We start from the raw sequence: 21,329 nt of genomic DNA, 5'->3' as shown, positions 1-21,329 counted from the left end.
TTCGTATTATTTTGCTTAGTATTTTCCCACATTCCTGTTCCTCACCGAATATCTATCTATTTTCCCCGATATCCCTTCTTTCATATATGGGATAGTCCTTATTTCTTATCCTCTGTCGAAAGTGATGGCTTGAAGGGAAGCGCGTGCTAGTCTCATTAAAATAGTGTAGAGGCGGGAATAAAAAAATACTATGCTTAATATCAAGTTTACAGAATAGGTTATACTTTCTACACAGCATAAAATTTATGTTGTTATTATTATATACATACTTACTGACGTAAGGTGCAAAACATAAGGAATCGTAGTGCGGATATCACATAGGCCTATATGAAAGAAGGGATATCGGGGAAAATAGATAGATATTCGGTGAGGAACAGGAATGTGGGAAATACTAAGCAAAATAATACGAAAAGAAACAATGTAAGACTATTTAAACTGAAAGGAATAGGCCGAACTATATTACGAAAGAAAAAAACAAACTGCGTCTACAACTCAGAAGGGATCGTTTTTCCGCCAAGCCGCTAGAGGCTGTTCTTTCACCTCCCCATAAGTTTTCACAAATATCTGGTTTTATTAATTCCATGTTTTTGGTAAGTTCTGGGATTCAAAGAAAGTTTATAATAACATGTTTAACTTATGCTGAGTGTAATCTATCCCAATTTGCGTTTAAATATGTGAAAAATTACAAAATTACAAAGCGTGCATCCGAAAACCAGCTGCTGTCGTTGACTTCGGCGGATTGTGTTATTAAATCTAGACTTACCAAGACGATTCTTTATAATATATTTATTCTTTCACATTGTTTATTGACAAAACATATATATGATGGAGAAATATAGGTTGATAAATAAGTTTCGATTCACATTACTTGGTAATCATTCGAGAACAATGAAGGTGTTCGGACAAAAATACTTCCGACCAATCAGGTATCAGGATCCTTTCCGAGCTAAAAGGGCACCCCTGTGAGTCAAGTGCAAATATGCACCGCTATAAAAAATAGACTATAGTTCTATGCCTATCTGTTGTACAGTATAAGACAACTGGTGAATAGGAAAACCATTACTGTATAGACTAGCTTTTGTTGTACCATTGAAATTAACTAAATTAACGAAATAAATGGATTTTGAGCGAAGCGAAAAATCTATTTTTGGGCGAGATAGCCATGACGTCCTGATGGAAGGTTCCTTCAGTAGCTTCCTGAGGGTATATATGACTACAGTAGATATTCCTAGAGAATTAAACTAAAGATTTCACAGAATTCTAACTTCTGGCGCGAGTACCCATAAGGTTTCCCTTTAGGATATCGTATAATAACAGGGGACGTATGCTTGACACGCCACATAGCTATCTGCACCTCACATAGCGTTTACGCTTTGAGGGGAAGAGTGGCAAGTATCAGGAGGAGCCGTTACAAAACTCTCCTCCTGCGTTACTGTTACGGTACCTAGCGATGTAAACAAACGGCCGCCATAGCTGGCCGCCATCTTGGTTTACGTCACATCCGCGCGCTTCATTCCTAATTCTATCTAGCGTATCTGTCAGCCTCCATGATGCAATAAGAAAGGGAGGGGCCTGACGGGTCAGAATAGAAAACGAGGGCGGGTCCATCAGGACGTCATGGCTATCTCACCCAAAAAATAGATTTTTCGCTTCGCTCAAAATCCGTTTATTGGGCTCAAGCCATGACGTCCTGATGGAAGTGTACCAGAGAATTAGTGTATCATGGATTTTCCCCATTTCGGTAGTGCCTTCTACTTCAAACAATATTCCTTTGGTCTGATGACCTTAGAGACCGTGACATCTCCGTTACATGTCACTACCAATGGCAAAAACTATGACATGGCTTCCTGCCCCCCTGGCAGGGAAGTCCTGTTTGGATGATAGGAACATCTCGAAGTATCCTGATGAAGACAGACTCACCTGTAAATGAGGATCTTGTCGGTCTCATAGACAGATCAGGAAAGTTAAGTAATTGTGTGGGAACACATATTTCACTTTTCTTAGGTGAGCTTATATCAGACGGGAGCAATATTATAACATGAATTATAATAAAGGTTAAAATAGAGGGAAATAAAACTCACAACAGTAGTGTATTTCATATAGAGGGGCCAAATAAGACGCATATGGTAGTGAAAATTCTATTTTATTCAAGAAAATATTCGCGATGTGAAATAAGATAAATAATTTACAATAAAATTATTGATTAATAAACATAGACTGAGGACTACATAAGACAAGGGTGTGGAATCTGAAAAGGAAAACTTTCCATAACACACATGGGTTCCAAAGGAACTAAAAGTCTTTGTAAGTCACAACACACTTCATGTCCAAGTTATTTCACCTTGTAGAAGAACAGTCTTTCGTGCCACTAAGTGGAACTTAAAATCACTATGTATCGCACTAGGGTCAACACAGGTACCCGTTGAGTTAGAGTCCCAAAATAACTCGCTGTCCTACGCAGCACTAAGCAGCAGGTTTCAACACACTACCTACGGCTACCACGAATCTTTTGACTTCGTGCACCTGCTTTGCATAGTGTTTAAAGAACACTCTTGAAGATTTCCAGCCAGTGAAAGATCGAAGGCTTTCAAAATCCATTCCTTGGAGGATATTTAGGGAAGAGGCGACTTTTCTAGGATCACGACCTGCGGGTGTACTGTCAGGATCCGCTCTGCGAATAAAGTAGGTAATTTTTGCCCTTAGTTGTTTAAGTGACAAATCACTATCCGATGTTTCTCCTTTAAAGAGTTATCCTCTGCCAAAGTCTGAAGTTCTTCGAAGATAGACATTTTGACTCTACTGGGCATAGAGAGACATCTTCCTTCAGAGGGCAGATTCTCCATGGGCCCCACCTCTTAGTAGGGAGTTCATTCTTAGCGAGAAACGTTGGGTCAGGGAAGAGGGTAAGTTCCCCTGGTTCGGCGAACTGTATCTGGCCCTCTTCTCTAGATAAAGCCACTATTTCACTGACTCGTGCTCCCGAGGCGAGAGCAAAAAGGAAAATCACTTTTTGAGTCAAGTCTTTCAGAGGGCAAGATTCATTGTCCAGGCTAGAGGCAAAATGGAGCACCTTATTCAGAGACCAGGAGATGGGTATTGGTGGAGGTGCAGGACGGAGTCTAGCACATGCCTTCAGAAGTTTAAAGATTTCGTTGGACAGGTCTATCTGGAAGGCATACAGTAGTGGTCTTGTAATGGCCAATTTACAAGTGGAAATCTTATTGGCTGCTAAGCCTTGTCCATGAAGGTGAATGAAGAAAGACGTATAGAAATCTATGGTTATTTCCGTAGGATTCTTTGCCTTGACGAAGGACACCCACTTCTTCCAGGATGACTCATATTGCCTTCTGGTAGACTTTGTTTTGTATTCCTCTACTGTAGGAAGTCTAAACATTTCTTTGAGATTCCAAACCTTTTCTTCACGGCTAGGGAGAGAAAATCATGAGATGAAGGTCTCGGGTTTTCTTTGATGAAGCGAAGACAGTCGACTTCTGAACCTGCTGGGAGAGAACTGGGTCCGGCAGAGGGATCAGCTTGGGCTGTAGCTCCAGGACTAGAGGGAACCAGTTGCTCCGGGGCCACTTGGGAGCCACTAGGGCTGCTGTTCCCTTGAAGGTTCTCAGTTTGGAGAGGACTTTCAGCAGAGGGTTAGGTGGAAGGAACAGGTAAATCTTGGACCATCTGTTCCAATCCAGGGACATGGCGACCACCGCTTCTGCTTTGGGGTCCTCGTATGGAGTCACGTACAGAGGAAGTTGGTTGTTGTCGCTCGTCGCGAAGAGGTCGATCTGCAGTTCCGGGACTTGAAGGGAGATGAAGAAGAATGATCTTGCGTCTAGGGACCATTCTGACTCTATGGGACTTGTCCTGGATAGAGCGTCCGCCGTCACATTGTGGAATCCTTGTAGGTGAACTGCTGAGAGGTGCCATCTCTTTCTGTCCGCTAGGCAGAAGATGGGTAACAGCACCTGGTTGAGTTGGGGCGATCGTGAGCCCTGACGGTTGAGACATCTGACCACAACGGCGCTGTCCACAGTGAGACGGATGTGGATCAAAGGACGAGGAGACAGTTTCTTCAGAGTGAGAAGAACCGCCATGGCCTCCAAGATGTTGATGTGAAACGTCTTGAATAGGGGAGACCATGTTCCTTAAACTTGTCGCTGGTGGGAGTGGCCTCCCCATCCTTCTAGCGAGGCATCCGTGTGGATGATGACCGACGGAGGTGGTGGTTGAAGAGGAACTGATCTTTTCAGGGTCTTGGCCTCCGACCACGGCTTGAGGATTGAGCGAAGCCTGGTTGGCAGAGGTCTCTTGAGATCTCTTAGAGCGATGGATGCGTTTCGTCACCAGACTCCCGATGCATCTTTTAGCTGTGCTCGTAGCACTAGGTCTGTCACCGAGGCGAACTGGAGGGAGCCAAGCACTCGTTCCTGTTGTCATCTTGAAATCCATTTGGATTTTAGAAGTCTCTTGACAGATCCGGCTATTTCCTTCCTTTTCTTCAGAGGGATGGAAAGACGGTGTGACTGAAGGTTCCAATGGATTCCCAACCATTGAAACTTCTGAGCTGGAGACAGTCGAGACTTTTTAGTGTTGATTTTGAAACCCAGATGTTCCAGGAACTGGGTCACCTTTCTGCAGGCACGCGAGCATTCTTCTGACGATGTCGCCCAGACCAGCCAATCGTCTAGGTAAGCCATCACCTGGATGCCTTGAAGGCGTAGCTGTTGGACGATCGTGTCTGCGAGTTTTGTGAAGATTCTTGGGGCCACGTTGAGTGCGAAGGGCATAGCCCTGAAGGCGTATTGTCTTCTTTGAAGCTTGAAACCTAGGTAGGAGGAAGCCTGGTGATTCATTGGAATGTGCCAGTATGCGTTCGCCAGGTCTATTGAGACCGTGTAAGCCTTGTGAGGCAGTAGGGCTCTTATCTGTTGAAGAGTCAGCATCTTGAATTTGTTGTTCCCAATTAAGTTGTTGAGAGGGGACAAGTCCAGAATGACTCTGAGTTTGTCCGAGTCTTTCTTGGGAACACAAAACAGTCTTCCCTGGAACCTGGTGGACTTTACCCTCTTGATCACCTTCTTGTTCAAGAGTTCTCAGACATATTCTTCCAGGATGGGGGTTGAGGGTTGAAAGAATTGGTGGAAGACTGGAGGTGGTTTTATCCAGCTCCACCCTAGTCCCTTCTTGACGATGCTGTGGGCCCAAGGATCGAAGGTCCAACGATCCTGGAAGAGGCGGAGTCTTCCTCCCACCGGAAGCACTTCATTGCTTCTGGTTTCCCGAGGGTTTACCACCTCAGCCGCTTGCTCCCCTTCCTCCTCTCCCTCTGGATGGACGTCGAGAGGAGTCCTTGCCGGAGCCTCTACCTTTGGGGCGAAAGGTAGTGGATTGCCTTTCATAGGCAGGGGTGAAAACTGATGACTGGGCCACCACCAGCTGAGGGACCAGCTGAAATGTTTGCTGTGGTTGGGCCACTAGCTGGGGAGTAGCGGGTGCCGGAAACTGGCGTTTGGCCTAACGCTGCTGGGGTCGGGGCTTGTTGGACTTCTTCTTAGGCTGTGGACCCTCATCCTGAGAAGATTTCCTCTTTCGGGACATGCACCACTTGTAGAGAAGGTTCCGTTTCTAAGTGGCGGCTTTGTCCGCAATCTCTTTCACCAGGTCTACTGGAAAGAGGTATTTGCCCCAGATGTTGGAGGAAATCAGTTTCCGGGGTTCGTGTTTAACGGTGGCGTCCGCAAACACGTACTCTCTACAGGCTCTTCGGGCCTTGATGAAGCTGTACAAGTCCTTCAGCAAGGTCGCAAGGTGGGTCTTTGCAAGAACCCTGTAGTAGCCTGGGACCCGAATGTCCCCAGCCATTGTCTCAAGTTGAACTTGAAGAGACAGAGAGGCGGCCAGCCTCTCTTTCGTGTCCTGTTCCCGACGCAAGAGGTAGTCAGTGAGCTTGGGGAGGTCTTCATTAAACTGATGTCCAGCGACGTCAGCCTCCAGCTTTCCAACCGTGAAGGTAAGCTGGATGTCCTTCCAGCTTTTAACATCGGGAGGTAGGGCGAGGGAGAGAGGCCTACATTCCTCCAATGTAGGGCAGGGTTTTCCTTCCTCCACCGCCTTTAACACGTAATTCAGGGCCTTTTCCGCAAAGGGAAAGACCATGGTGGGAGGAGCAAGAAAAGACGGGTGCTTCTTGCTCAAAGCCGGCATCTTGGAGTTGGTGTATCCTCTGCTCTTGAGACAGTCAGCTAGCATAGCTTGAGCCTTGGCGTGGTCAAACACTATGACCTCCTTAGGCTCGGTCTCCTCCTTGGAGACTGGTTCGGACTTGAGACGGATGTAACAGTCCGGGTAGGCATTGAAGCTAGGGTGGAACTCCACCTCTTCGAGGGGGACGGCACCTATCTTATCATTGATGAAGATGCGTCCGGTCGTGATTGGCATGTGTTTTGCATGCCTCCAGGGATTGGTCACTGAACAGGGGGGGAAGATCCTTGACGGAGATCTTCTTCTGAAACCTGCGCACCCACTTGCGCAGTTTCTCTCGGGCGTTATCCCTAGCCTCTGCTGACGGAGGGTTGTCAAATGCCTCATCAGCAGACCCTTGCAGACGTTACAAGCCTACGGATCCCAATAGCAAAGGTTCCCCTTCGTGATGGAACAGCTGGCGTGGGTCCGGCACGCCAGGTGACTGTGGAGGTTAGGGCGACGAACGCCGCAGAAGGCGCTCTCACACTTCACATACTCCTCCTGTAAAAGAAAGAGGAAATGAGTATTAGGAAGTCAATACAAACATGACTTACATTAATCTTGGATTAGAATAAGTTAGTAAACTTAAATAAGATTCCAGTGTGTATAGGCTTAGGATAGGTAAGCCGGAGAGGAGATAGGAAAGACACATATTTGTGCATCCCGCCCAGCCAATTGCCGCGACCCCATACTGTAACTAATTCAAGAGGACCGTCATGGGCCCTAGGGGGAGGAAGAACATCCGTGCTGGATGAGCCAAGCTTAGGCTTCCTCTAGGGAATTAGGTACAGTAAAGAGGGGGAAGCTGAATTCATTCAGTGTATAAAAAAAGGGGGATAAGCTAAGCCCCCCCCTTCAGATTAGGTCCCGGCAAGAGACTGCACATGGATGCGCAGAATATGCTGGAAAGATTTTACTGTACAATCTGAGTAACTACATACAGTGAACCCTCGTTTATCGCGGTAGATAGGTTCCAGACGCGGCCGCGATAGGTGAAAATCCGCGAAGTAGTGACACCATATTTACCTCTTTATTCAACATGTATATTCAGACTTTTAAAACCTTCCCTTGTACGTAGTACTGTTAACAAACTACCCTTTAATGTACAGAACACTTAATGCATGTACTACAGTACCCTAAACTAAAACAGGCACAAATATTAAAGGGAATTTTATATCATACGTTTCCTAAACACGCTAAAAAGCACGATAAAAAATGGCAACCAATGTTTTGTTTACATTTATCTCTGATCATAATGAGGAAACAAACTGGAGGTAGAGCTTTGCTTATTACCCAGACATATTTCCCATACTTTTCCCTTAGAACTACATCACACATATATATATATATATATATATATATATATATATATATATATATATATATATATATATATGTATACACATATACATACCTACATATATACATACATACATATATACATATATATATATATCACTGTATATATATGGGTTATGGAAAAAATCCGCGAAGTGGTGAATCCGCGATGGTCGAACCGCGAAGTAGCGAGGGTTCACTGTACATAATAGTTTTCAATCTAGGGTATAACTATACCATAGGTGTACTGGCTATTATCCATAGCTGCAAAATATTAGCTGCCGGCACGGGGCCGGCAGGAGGGAGAAGTGACTGTCCACTGTAACGCCAGGATTGGTGGCGCCGGCAGCCTGGCGGCATGCCGGAGGCTCGACTGGCGCCAGCAGGTCCCCATCAAGGATGGACCCTTCCCAGCCATCAGTCTATATAGCAGAGAGAGAGAGAGAGGGTGACACCTTAGGTGATGGCAGATCGCCGGCAAGCCGGCGGCCCCCGGCAGCCAGCAGCCGGCCGGCGACAGTAACCGACACTGACATCATTCAATGAGACAGGTAGGACACCGAAGATTCTGACGGCTGGCGCCAGCAGAGTGGGGGGGCGGCAGTGGACCGGCACCAAGAGAGAGAGGGATAGGATAGGAGGAGAGAGAGGGAAGGGTAATACCCAGTACCCAATCCAATCTTCCTCCAGAAGAAGAGTTCAAATGAAAGGGAGGGGTGCTACCTTTCATCCGGCGGCAGAGAGCCGGCAGTCAGCTATGTTGCCAGTGGCGGCCCAAGGGAGGGCTGAAGAACGCTCAAAGAAGGGAGGTCCTCCGCCAGCAGACCGAACGACGAATGCTAACCCATAGTTCGACTATATGCGGGCAGCATAGCAGTTTGGACTAACCAACGAAAGGACTGAGCCGAACTGGCAACCCACCGGCACTTGGTGGAGTTGTAGGACGGCGGACAGGGGTGTGAAGGCTAAGCCAACACCAAAGGGATAGAGGGGGATGGGAGAGAGTCCTGAGGTGGGTGTATGCGGGGAGCGTAGTTCCCACCAACAGCCCCAGAGGGGGGGAGATTCTGTTCAGGGCTAGCCTGTCTAGGTAGGAAGAGTCCATTCTCCAGCCTAGGGTAGGTTAGCACAGAGTAGGTACAGCACTAATGTCCTGTCCTAAACTATAAAGAAGCAGAATCCCACTGACTGCCTAACCTAGGCTAGGTGAGCTAGTCTCCTAGACTAGGAGGGGCAGGGGAAGGACAAGTCGCTAGGCCACAGGGAGAACGGGACTTAACCCAACCAAGTGTGGACTAGGGGGAAGGGCAGAGCCCCACCATTCTTCACCCTCCAGCAAGGACCCGAAGGAGAGTACATTCTCCTAATGGGGGGCCGGGGGGTGAACGACTGGTACTCTGAGGTTCCGTCCCAAACTCAAAGCGCATGAACTATGGTAAGGAGTGGGGTAGGAAAAATCCTAGCATATCCTTACCCGAGAGCATATCGAGATAAGGAGGGGTAGGATGTAGCCTAGGCTACCTCAGAGGGAGATTACCTTAGGAAAGGTAACTGTGGAGGTAAGGGAGTATACAATAGCCCCAGCGTTAGGTTAGGGGCAAGGGAGACGACTACCAATATCACCGAAACCCATTGTATACTCCCTAGAAGGTGAAATAACATCTGTGCAATCACTGAATCTAGTTTGTATAAATGCCTATATCTTCATTTTATAAAATAACACTAGGAACGCTTATTATATCATGCAAGAAGTAAACATGAACAATAGGCTATCGAGCCTAGGGGCTAGGCTAGCAATCTAGCATGGGGTAGGCTAACATAGTTGCCTAAACGAATACTAACGCATAATATAACTAATTCCTAGCAATGAAGACTAAATAACTAATGAAGTTATTAGTTATAAGACCGGGAAGGTTGCTCTGGCTAGCTACATAAAGCATGCGAGGCGAGCAATAGCGTCGAAACATGACGCCTCAGGTCGGGGCACAGCTCAGCCACAAAACACAAGAATTAAAGATAAAAAGTCGTTACTTTACGGCTGGAGCTTATTTATACAATACAAGAATATGGTACTCAACCTTCCAGTAAAAGGCGAGGCTGAAGATTGCGACATGATGCAATTAAATAGCGAACACTGGGAAAAAAACACTCTGCTCAGGTACGCTACAGAAACAGGAATGAAGCGCGCGGATGTGACGTAAACCAAGATGGCGGCCAGCTATGGCGGCCGTTTGTTTACATCGCTAGGTAATGTAACAGTAACGCAGAAGGAGAGTTTTGTAACGGCTCCTCCTGATACTTGCCATACTTCCCCCTTGAAGCGTAAACACTATTTGGGGTGCATATAGCTATGTGGCGTGTCAAGCATATGTCCTCTGTTATTATACGATATCCTAAAGGGAAACCTTATGGGTACTTGCACCAGAAGTTAGAATTCTGTGAAACCTTTAGTTTAATTCTCTGGGAATATCTACTGTTGTCATATATACCCTCCGGAAGCTACTGAAGGAACCTTCCATCAGGACATCATGGCTTGAGCCCAAAAAAGGCGACTTCATATCATGAGTTTCCCAACCACGCCAAAAACCACACCATCAAAATTGGAATCCATTGTTTTGTTTACGTTTATCTACGATCATATAGTCCATAAGCCAGAACTCAAAATTTGCCATTTGACTACCAAATTAGTGAACAGATCAAATCATGATCTTTGATTAGTTTGATGTCTGAAGTATCCAAAAACAGGGCTTGGACATTTCAGTTCGGTAGCTTAGTGCCCCAATGGCGGCCATCTTTAAAAATGGCCGCTGTTTTTGAGCTCTATGGTCTGTGTTCAGATATTTGGCCATAAATTCTCCCTATATCAACCAATTTTCATGGAATTTCTCTTATTTTACTCAGAATCAAATTCTCCAGATATTCATGTATAATTCACGTAATTTCCTTGCTATGCTCTGTTCCAAAATGTACCTTTTTATTTAAAATAATGTGTTTTTTGACAATGTTTATCACACGCATCCCAGGAAGTTTGCCTCAGATTAGGAAATTGCCACCAAATGATGATATTTTCTTGCTTGAAATATCTAGAGAAATTAGAATTTACCAATGACAATATTACAAAGAAATTTTTTCGTGAGGGAGGAGGTATTCCACCCTGATATCCACACCCTCACATTTTCAGAATTTCACTGAAAATGAATATCTTGGGCATCTTAAATGAAACGTTGTCTTGTCTTGTCCTATAATATATTTTTTGTTGTTAGGCTATCTACATGTATTCAGGGAAAACATTTTTATAACAGTTTTATACCTCACTAACCTGACAAGTTTTATAACAGTTTTATACCTCACTAACCTAACAAGGTAAGCCTGCCATTTTTATCCCTCATACACCTGTGAACTAGTACTGCATGTCACTGATAGGTGTCACAACATCATTAACTTTCAGTGCATTTTTGGTTGTAAAACAATGGAAAATCAGAAGGAAGGTCCATTGTAAAAACATCAAGTAAGTATGGTAGTGTCCAGTGTGTGTATCAGACACTAAAAGATGTATGCATTTCCTTAAAAGATGCACATGTTAGGGCTTCAGAGAGTGAAGTTTGTAGGGCTTACAATTACGCCTTCAGTGCCACTAATCTCCTCATTTTGTTAAATGAAATTCTCTTCAATCAATGAGACAGCACCACAATGACTGTACCAAAAAAGAAAAGACTAAAATCTGAGAAGGTTCCTTGCATTATATGCAGAAAGCTAGCTATGCCTGATGAACTTGTTCGATTGACAATTACTTCCTCTTGGAAAACACTCTATGAAGCAGCAAAAATTCGACAGTTTGAACCAATAATGAAACTTGCCAGTCATGATATGAAAGAACTGCCTAATATTCTGTACCATAGTGGCTGCAGATCAGACTTCACACATAAAAAAGCACTTGCAAAGCTTGAAACTTATCCTGACACATGGCGAAGAATCAAGACAGTTGAAACGCCAGAGGACATCCGCCACATCACGTGTATATGAAAAGATTTGTATATTTTGTGAAAAGAAATCAAAATATACAAAAGGTTTGAAAACTCGTGAAAAATTAATTCAGGCTGTGGATTTGCATACTGATGTACGAATTCGCGATGCTGCAACTCTTAAATCAGATGTAAGGATTTTGTCAGTTACTTCAAGGGATATAGTGGCAGCTGAGGCCCATTACCATGCCTCTTGCTATAAAGCGTTCGTGAAAGAACACCCTGTCGTGGACAAAAACAATGAACAAACTGAAAATACCTAAAAAAGTTAAGTTTATGCTATCATGGTTAACTTGTATAAGTACATCCACAGTAATCTGTTTTTAAAACCACGCATCATTCCGCTTACAGAGCTTACTTCAAAACGGGTCTCTCTTAAGTGAAAAGAGTGTAGAAGTCCGCGATTCAACAAAGAATCATCTCAGCCGCAATCTCAAGACAGAATTTAGCGAAAGCTTGCCTTTTTTTACACATAAGTGAAGGGTTTACGTTCGTCCCCATACACTTACTACAGATACTATTGCTTGTGACTATCTAGACATAAAATGTGACTTGGCAGAGCTGAGTCGAGGGCAAAAATGTGAACTGATGATTATTCAAACAGCTGTTATATTACGTGACCAGGTGAGAAATGAGATAAAGGAACAGACTTGGCGTCCAAAACCAGATGAACTGAGAGAGAAATACATCGATCTACCGGCATGCCTCACTCACCTTTTGCAGATCCTCATTGGTGGCCAACAGGCTTTGCCCTCTGATCGAATCAACAGACTGGCATGGTCTTTAGGTCAGGACATTCTGTATACTGTAACCAATGGCCAGGTCATCACGCTAAAACATGTCCTCCTACCTTGGGTAATCAAGACTCTATCTGGTAATGTTGAACTCATTCACACTTTAAATCGACTTGGTCATGGTTGCTCTTACACTCGCCTAGAGGAGATTGATACAGCACTTTGCATCGAGAAGGTGAGCAATGTGGATCAAGGGGCACCACTTATCCCTCTAGGTACACATCCTTTAATCCCTACAGTACATGCATATGATGATATTCACTCACTGGAAGAAACACCGAGTGGTACAGGAACTTCACATTGTGTGAATGGCATCATTGTTCAACCAGCAATTTCATCTTGTGCACCAGAAAGAGTACCAGTACCATTTTTTAACAAGAAGGATAAACGACGCACGGTCTGAAGAAAGGAACCGTGATTAAAGGAACAGACAAGGAAATAGTACTGAAAGCGGTCAATCGTGTGTTTGGTCAAATGCTACTTATAGCGCAAAGTAGGAAACTGGACATGAGAGAGGTCTTATGTTACCCTCTAGGTCCCAAACCTTGGGCTTTGGTTAATGCTGATGGAACTCTTAAGAAAACTGCAAAAGCAAACCTAAGCTCACATCTTGAAAAGCAAGCTGCTTTTGTTGACTTACCAAGTGGTCCAAGGGCAGCAATCAATGATGTTATGGGAATAGTTCAGAAAATCCATGGAGAAAATTCTACATTTGGAGAACTTTCTGAGCAGATCCTTAAAAGAATTCTGAATCATAGCTCCAAAAGCCAACGAGTTGATGTGGCATTTGATGTGTACACTGAACATTCCATTAAGAATGCTGAAAGGGTTAGTCGAGGGGCCAAAGACAGTCTGCTTTTCCATGATATGAAGTTGGGACACCAGATTAAGAATTGAAAACGCCTTCTTGCGAATACAGAAAGCAAGAACAGACTGACCAGGTTTCTGGCAGAAAGCTGGAAGGAGGAGGTGAGACAACGCCTTGATGAAATTACGTTATTTGTAACTGTTACAGAACAATGTTTTGAAACTACAAAGGAAGGCACCAGAGAGGTTCCAGAGCTGACATCCTCTCATGAAGAAGTGGATACGAGACTTGCACTCCATGCAAAGCATGCAGCAGGCACACACAACCATGTGCTGGTCCTTTCGGAAGATACTGACGTGTTTGTGATGCTTTTAGCTCTCGAAGCTAAGATAGGTGGACACTTATTCCTGAGACGAGGAAAGAAGAACAAAATCAGAATAATTGATATCTCCAGACTGGCAACTATCATTGTCAGGGATGTGTGCACTGCTTTGTTGGGTGTGCCTGCTTGGACTGGCTGTGATTCTGTAGATGCTTTTTCTGGCTAGGGGAAGATCAAAGCAGTTAACTTGATTCGTTCAAATGATAGATTTAAGGAAGCCTTCTCTCTTCTAGGGAGAGAATGGAGTGTTGCAGATGAACTGTTTTTAACACTATAAAAATTTACCTGCAGCATGTATTCGTGCAGTGCAAAGAGCACATCTGTAAATGATCTGAGATACGAAATATTCAGCTCCAGAAATGGTGATGTGTCTTCAGGACAACTGCCTCCTTGTAAGGATGTTCTTCAACAGCATACCAAAAGGGCCAATTATCAAGCAGCCATATGGAGACGAAGCCTTGAAAACTTACCAACAATCCCAGCTCCTACAGACGGACATGGATGGAAAGTTCATGGGGATGAGCAAATTGGCATTGAATGGATAGCTGGAGCACCAGCACCTGATATAGTGCTTTCACTGATGTCATGCAAATATGTTAGATCATGCAAATCTGGCAGTTGTGCATGCATTGACAATGGATTACCCTGCACACCAGCCTGTAAATTGCACGAATGTGACAAGATTAAAGATGATGAGGAGTTGGAAATAGTTCCAGACATGGATGAAAGTGACTCTGATGATGAGTAGAATCCCCATAAGTAACATCGGTAGTTACAAGATTACAAATGTTTAAGGACATTTTGACTGTTTAATTTCAATATAAATTGTGGCTCATTGTGTTCAGGTGACATATTAAGTAGTCGGTGCATTTGCTTGTCTCCAAAGTACTTCTTTTAAATATGCAGATTTCAGGATACACAGTGCCATAGGTGTTGCCTCACGTGCATCCCTGAGTCACGTGAGTGGTAACTTGATCACTTTCTATTGTTTATTAGTGCTGTATGAATCCTTCTAGATATTTCAAAAACAAACTTCATCATTTGGTGCCAATTTCCTAAGCCGAGGCAAACTTCCTTTGATGAGTGGGAAGAAAATTGTCAAAAAACGCATAATTTGGCATAAAAACGTACCTTTTAGAATGGAGTATAGCAATAAAGTCACATAAATTATACATGAGTATCTGTAGAATTTAATTCTGACTAAAATAAGAGTAATTTCATGGAAATTAGTTGTAGTGCAGAGTTATGGACAGATTTTATAACACCTACCATAGAGCTCGAAAACGGCGGCCATTTTTAAAAATGGCCGCCACTGGGGTACAGAGCTACCGAACTGAAATGTCCAAGCCCTGTTTTTGGATACTTCAGACATCAAGCTAACCAAAATTCATGATTGGATCTGTTCACTAATTTGGTAGTCAAATTTGGTCTGGCTCATAGACTAATAGCGAAGAAACAAAAGCCTTTAACACATCTGTGTTTAGGTTACTTTTTGCAGCAACAGCTATTTTACCAAGTATTGATTATGTGATAATTTTGTTATTAACAATGTTGTTTTACTTAATGTTTCTTAGAACTTCGAAATAATTGAAATGAATGCGATTTATATAATGTTTTTTCTCCTTAACATGGCGCCTAAAAAGAAAACCTTCCGTTTGTTAGCTGTACGCTCCAGTGTCGATCATAATGAAGAAACGAACGCATTAAAACAAATGATAACTAATGATATTAAGAGCTTTTAGTAAATATTGTGTTATTACAAATATTTTAATTACCGTATCCACATAAATTCCTATATACGTAGCAAAACAAGAAAACCATTTTTGTTTGCCTTTAATCAACAATAGCAAACTGCTGCTGATTTCAGAATGATAATTTACGATAATTCTAAACTGTTACAAAAGATAATTGTCCTTTCCATATCAAAAATACTTTTCCTAACTTCAGTTATAAGTCAACTTGTATGGAACTATCTGAAAAAAAAGAGAAGAAAGTACTAGGCCGGTTTTTAAAGTCATTGAACAATTGGATTACCGCTATAACGTTCAATGTGAAAGAGATGGTGCGAAATTGGGGAGAGAGAGAGAGAGAGAGAGAGAGAGAGAGAGAGAGAGAGAGAGAGAGAGAGAGAGAGAGAGAGAGAGAGAGAGAGAGAGAGAGAGAAAATAAAAATAACGAGTTTTAAATGTACTAAACAAAAAATATGATAGGTTATAACACATTGGTGCATATGTAATATTAACTGTATAGATGTTTTGAATAAGTTAAGAAATAGTATAAACAATACTTTGTTACTGTATTCGTACGCGCATATTCTTGAGGGCAGCAGCTAGACACCAGCTAATCTGACCACAGCCAAAAGTAAAACAAAAAGAAGTCAGCAATACTCGATTTTTAAAACACACCCAAAATTTAAAACAAAACTACATGTTTTCTTAAAGTACAATTAACAATTTAAATAGTAGCAATTTTCAAGAACAAAATGATGTTTCCTAAAAAATAGTGGTTTGCTGACGAAATCAGATGCCGTATTTTAAGCTACGATTGAAATGGATTTATAAACGGTATAATTTTTTTGTTTTGTATTCGCGGATTTGATCACCATAACTAACAATATTCATGTTAATTTCCTTCTTAAACTCAGATTTTATTTCTTACACACACAAACATACAGAGAGAGAGAGAGAGAGAGAGAGAGAGAGAGAGAGAGAGAGAGAGAGAGAGAGAGAGAGAGAGAGAGAGAGAGAAAGAGAGAGAGAGAGAGAGAGAGAGAATTGGAGATTTTCTGGCATTAAATCTCTCTCTCTCTCTCTCTCTCTCTCTCTCTCTCTCTCTCTCTCTCTCTCTCTCTCTCTCTGAGAGGGTTTTATAATTATACCGTGTACTATACAAAACAAATCTTTGTAAAGCAAATCTATACTGTTTACAATATGACAAAATATTGCCAACTCGTTACCAAAACTTAGGCTATTCACCGCCAATAAACGAACCCAGCCTACGTGTGAAAACCTTGAACACCCACAGGGAAAAATGAAGCTTTTATATATACTGTACTAAACAAAAATAATGCTTTAATATACCATCATTAAAACTACCATTAGAATTATCATATGGTTAGAGAAAGATAAAGATTGCCGCGAACCTAACCACAAATATTCTGCCAGCGGGTCTCACATAGTCAAATTTGATATGGAATTTTTCCTTAAATAGGCTACTTATTATGAAATTATGTTAATAAAATGTAAGGTAAACATAATTTGGTAACATTTATTATAAAGCACCGTATTTAGGGCTACCAACATACTTAAAAAGACAATAGATTTGATACATTTTGTAGTGCTTGACTCGCAGACTTTGAACAACTTCCCAGATACAGAAAATTTATTTTTGAAAACTAGCAACCGCATAAATGGAGAATCGCATAATTCGGGACCGTAATGTACTGTATTGTAGCTACAACTATTGTGCGGAGTTGAAAGTTGAATATTGACGGGTTGGGTCATTTCCTAAATGGTGGGGAGTGAAGTAGTGAGTGAGTAAGTGTACATGGGTCACAGGAATTCCTGGTACGCTTTGCTTTGAAGAAGTACACCCAGTCACACCCTTACTGAATGGCCAGTTCCTGTATTTAGCCCCGCCCACCACCTCTGCTTGCTCTTCCTGTATACAGAAGCTTTCGGTCATTCGCCGCCTTAAACGGGTGTGGCTGTATATCAACAACAGGGTGAACAATGTACACTTTCTCACTTACTCTCTCAATAAATTTTTCTCCCCACCACTTGGGAAATGACCCAACCCATCAATATTCAGCTTTCAACTCCTCATATATTGAACATTTACTATCCAGAAAGGCACTTTACCCAGAATCTTTGTTTGCTTTAAAATCTTGCTATAAGCGTTCTCTAATACTAACTCAGGTAAAAGATTTCGCAATTATAGAAGAGAATTCAAACCTACATAATTGGAGTTAATCAACATCAAACATTTTGTGAGATGAAAGTAGGCTTAATGAAGAAAGATATACAAATACAGTTCCTTTAGGTACGGCACATTTGTTAACCTAGAATTCAATCTCTCCAAATCCCAACAGCCATAATCCTGACAATTTGTTTTTGTCCTAACTGCCACAGTCCAGCAGCCAGACAGTCTCTCAAAATAAGTGGCATTAGCGCACTGACGTTACCGGCCCAGCCATGATCGATTTTGGCCATTATCATTATTATCATTATCATTAGTATTACTATTAGCTAAGCTACAACACTAGTTGGAAAAGTAGGATGTTATAGGCCAAAGGGCTTCAACAGAGAAAATAGTCCAGCGAGGAAAGGAAATAAAGAAATAAATAAACAATTTCACCTATTAAACATGTTCAAAGACATCAATTTTCAAAGAAAAAAAATTTATCTGAATAACCAAAAGCGACTGGAAAGTAAAAGAAAGCAACAGTGACCTAAGACCCCCAAACTTCATTTACTTGAAGAATTGAGTCTTTTGAATTCTTAAGTATTTTCCCCAACAACAACTGAACGTACAGTCACTATATTTACACAACTAAAATGCGTCACAGTGAAAACCATCTCTATTTTTTTCTTATTCAAATGGCACAATTTTTGTTCTGTATGCAGCAAGCAAGAATAGTCAAATCAAATGAAACACACATATATACGGATATAAAATTGTATCAAAAGAAAATAAGATGAAAAATTAAAACTTAATGAAAACACCTACCTATTGGCTGAATTCATCCCATCCTTCATCATCCCTGCAAATCTCCTTTCACCAGTTCTTGTGAAATCTCCCTGGAAATACAAGAAATAAACATAAAATAAAGAACAGTATTTGAATAACAAAATTTCTTACTTATTTACTCACCTGATGATCACATTGCTTCTTCTCCACAAGCTCAGTTTAACTGACACTAATCTGTATAATTCTAAAAAATTTTAAATTTTCCAAATTTCTTTCCATAGAAAAATGTATGCCCTTAACGAAGGGATGGAAACTTAAGCAGTACATAGAGGCCCAATACTGCTGCAAAGTCAAAATTATCCCTACCTCTTGATACTTTAAGTCAGTGAACCATTTTAAAATATGGTTTGGAATAAAGGGCTCCACATTGTTTACTAAAGATATCCTAAAATACCATATTGTAGATGGTCTCTAAATGATACTTTTTGATCAATTGATGCTTTTTTATTGATCTAAATCAAATACTAAATACAACAGCGTATATCCATTGATACATACATACATATACCATGGCACTTCCCCCAATTTTGGGGGGTAGCCGACATCAACAAAGAAACAAAAACAAAAAGGGGACCTCTACTCTCTACGTTCCTCCCAGCCTAACAAGGGACTCAACCGAGTTCAGCTGGTACTGCTAGGGTGTCACAGCCCACCCTCCCACATTATCCACCACAGATGAAGCTTCATAATGCTGATAAGAGTAATAAATTAACCAAACTCAAAATTACTTACATCACATCCCCTGCTGCCACTATGAGGCCTAGATCACAATGGTCTTCAAAAGAAAACCAGGATTCTTTAAGATGATATTTAGCAAAAAAATCTTGGTATGCCATTGAGCTACTGCTAAAACACGTTCCAAAGAAAGATTTCTACAAAAGTTAGGGAAAGTAGCTGCAGTCATAATACCACGTACCCTTACTTTCAAGCCTTTTATCAGGTTTAAATGTAATTACTTGCGAGATTCTGGGACCAAATATCTAACTCGTTATGACATTGCATTTCTGGTCAACAGGTGATTAGGGCCCCTAATTCTACAAAAAAAAAAAAATACGACCACTACCTCTAATGCTATTTGTCAAAATAAAACTAAGGCTCTTATTGGACAAAAAAAAATACTATCTGCGCAAAAGCCTTCATCCAATTTTAGAGAAGGGATGAGAAAGAATTCAGGCAGACTCTTGGACTTGAAATCATTTATGGACTGAAGGAAGGTAGGAAAAACAAAATTATATTGCATCACCAAAGCTAACTGTCAGACATTTGTAGCTCATTTATGATTTTTGCTGAAGCTAATGCCCACAGGTAAAGTGTTTCCGTAGTGATCCTTAAGAATAATATTTTCCAATGGTTCAAAATTCAGACCTTTAAATACTACAGAACCTCATCCAAATACCAGAAGAGTGACCTTAGTATTGGAGGACTTTCAATACTAATCTAAATATAATGGCAGATTCCTTAATATAAGTTCTTTGATATAAGTTATTGGTAGAGTGTCTTTTAGAATCTAAAATAGCTAGTCTATAAAGACTAAAAAACCCTTTGTTTTTCAGGATACAGTGGATAGTCTCCAAGCAGTAGTCAGAAGTAGCAGAGATGGGTTTGGATGTATTAGCTTTAATATTGGCTATTCAAGAAGATTAACTTGGTACGTCAACCTTTTGGAACGCTCCAACAATATACGCCACAGGTCTGTGAACTATTCCCTCTGTGGCCGGAGAGGAGCTATTACTGTCATTCAGCTGTTTGCAGAGATCCTGAATTTGTTCAACACCTGCCAAATCATGGCAAAAGGAGGAAATGCATAAAGATCCAAATTTGGCCAGTCTTGTAACATGGCATCTACCTTCCAAGCTATGGGATTCAGCACAGTGATGCTGCAATCATATTTACTCGCAAGCAACCCCACCATTCCAAATATCTCGACATATGACGAAGCATTGATTCGTTAGGCCACATCAGGCTCTTCCTGCTAAGTTGGTCTGCTAATACATATGACTTCTCAGAAATGTACCGAGGAAGAAGAGCAACGCCTCTCAGACTTGTCTATGATAACAGTGTGTCTGCTATCTGATACAGGGATGGAGATCTTCTACAACCTTGGTTCCTAATGTAGGCCAGTGACCTCGTATTGTCCAAGAACACCGACACTGACCTTCCTACTACTAATATTTTCCAAGATGATTTATATAGCTCAATTCACCAATTTTGTTTTGGATAGAATAGATAAATTGTTATCTCACATGCAAAGAAATTCTGGTGATTCTAGTTCTTGTTTAGTGTTGAAGCTTTTTATACCCAAAGATGCTCTGACCTAAAGTTTTATTTCTGACCTAAAGTTTTATTTCTAAGTTTTTATTCACAAATTAGTTACCAAATCTTGTTCTAGATTACAATTTAACCTGCATTATTCAGCCCATCTTTTAAAGTACAAAACCTTTAAATGCAGGACTTGCAAGTTGGTTTTTGTCTGTGGGAAATAAAGTAAGGTATTCTTGCAATACACTCCTATGCTGATTCTATATTACGAGTTATTAGTAATATTTTCAAAAAGAAATTTGTAACTTTGTAAGCCATTGGGATTTGAATTTGGTTTTGGATTATCTGACTTGTTAAGAAAAAATCTGTTTCAGATAGGGTTTCTGAGGCTGTAGCAGCCTTTATGTTTTGTGATTAAAAGAAAACTTGTCTCAATGGCTGGGACACTCCCAAAGGTACATAAATATTAATTGATTTCTCCTCCTATATTGGGTTCTATTTTAGATGAAAATAGGATTAAATAATTTCTCAACTAGGTACCAGGACTCCAAACATGCTTCCAGATTAATTTCTAGGTATATCTATGTTTCTAACTTAAAAGCCAAATTGCTCTGATAGCCTTAAAATTGTTACCACAGAATTCCTTTAGTATCAATGGTAGAATATCAGGATTGCAATCTAGTAGACATTCTGGAAAAGTTGTCATCCTGACTCGATCTTATCAGAGAATA

At 41.4% G+C, this 21,329-nt stretch overlaps 1 protein-coding gene across 2 annotated transcripts in view; it reads right to left on the bottom strand.

Moving 5' to 3' along the window:
- sp3 (spermathreecae) overlaps positions 1 to 21,329 on the bottom strand; it is a 352,115-nt gene that overhangs the window by 102,737 nt on the left and 228,049 nt on the right. For both annotated transcript variants that reach the window (XM_068363846.1, XM_068363847.1), the window contains exon 12: positions 18,319 to 18,389. In XM_068363846.1, the coding sequence (XP_068219947.1) occupies positions 18,319 to 18,389 (71 nt within the window). The remainder of the gene's footprint in view (positions 1 to 18,318; positions 18,390 to 21,329) is intronic.

The sequence above is a fragment of the Palaemon carinicauda genome, chromosome 40 (genome assembly GCF_036898095.1).
Source record: "Palaemon carinicauda isolate YSFRI2023 chromosome 40, ASM3689809v2, whole genome shotgun sequence".
Lineage (NCBI taxonomy): Eukaryota > Metazoa > Arthropoda > Malacostraca > Decapoda > Palaemonidae > Palaemon > Palaemon carinicauda.
The sequence above is the reverse complement of the archived record's forward strand: the minus strand, read 5'-3'. Positions and strand labels throughout refer to the sequence as shown.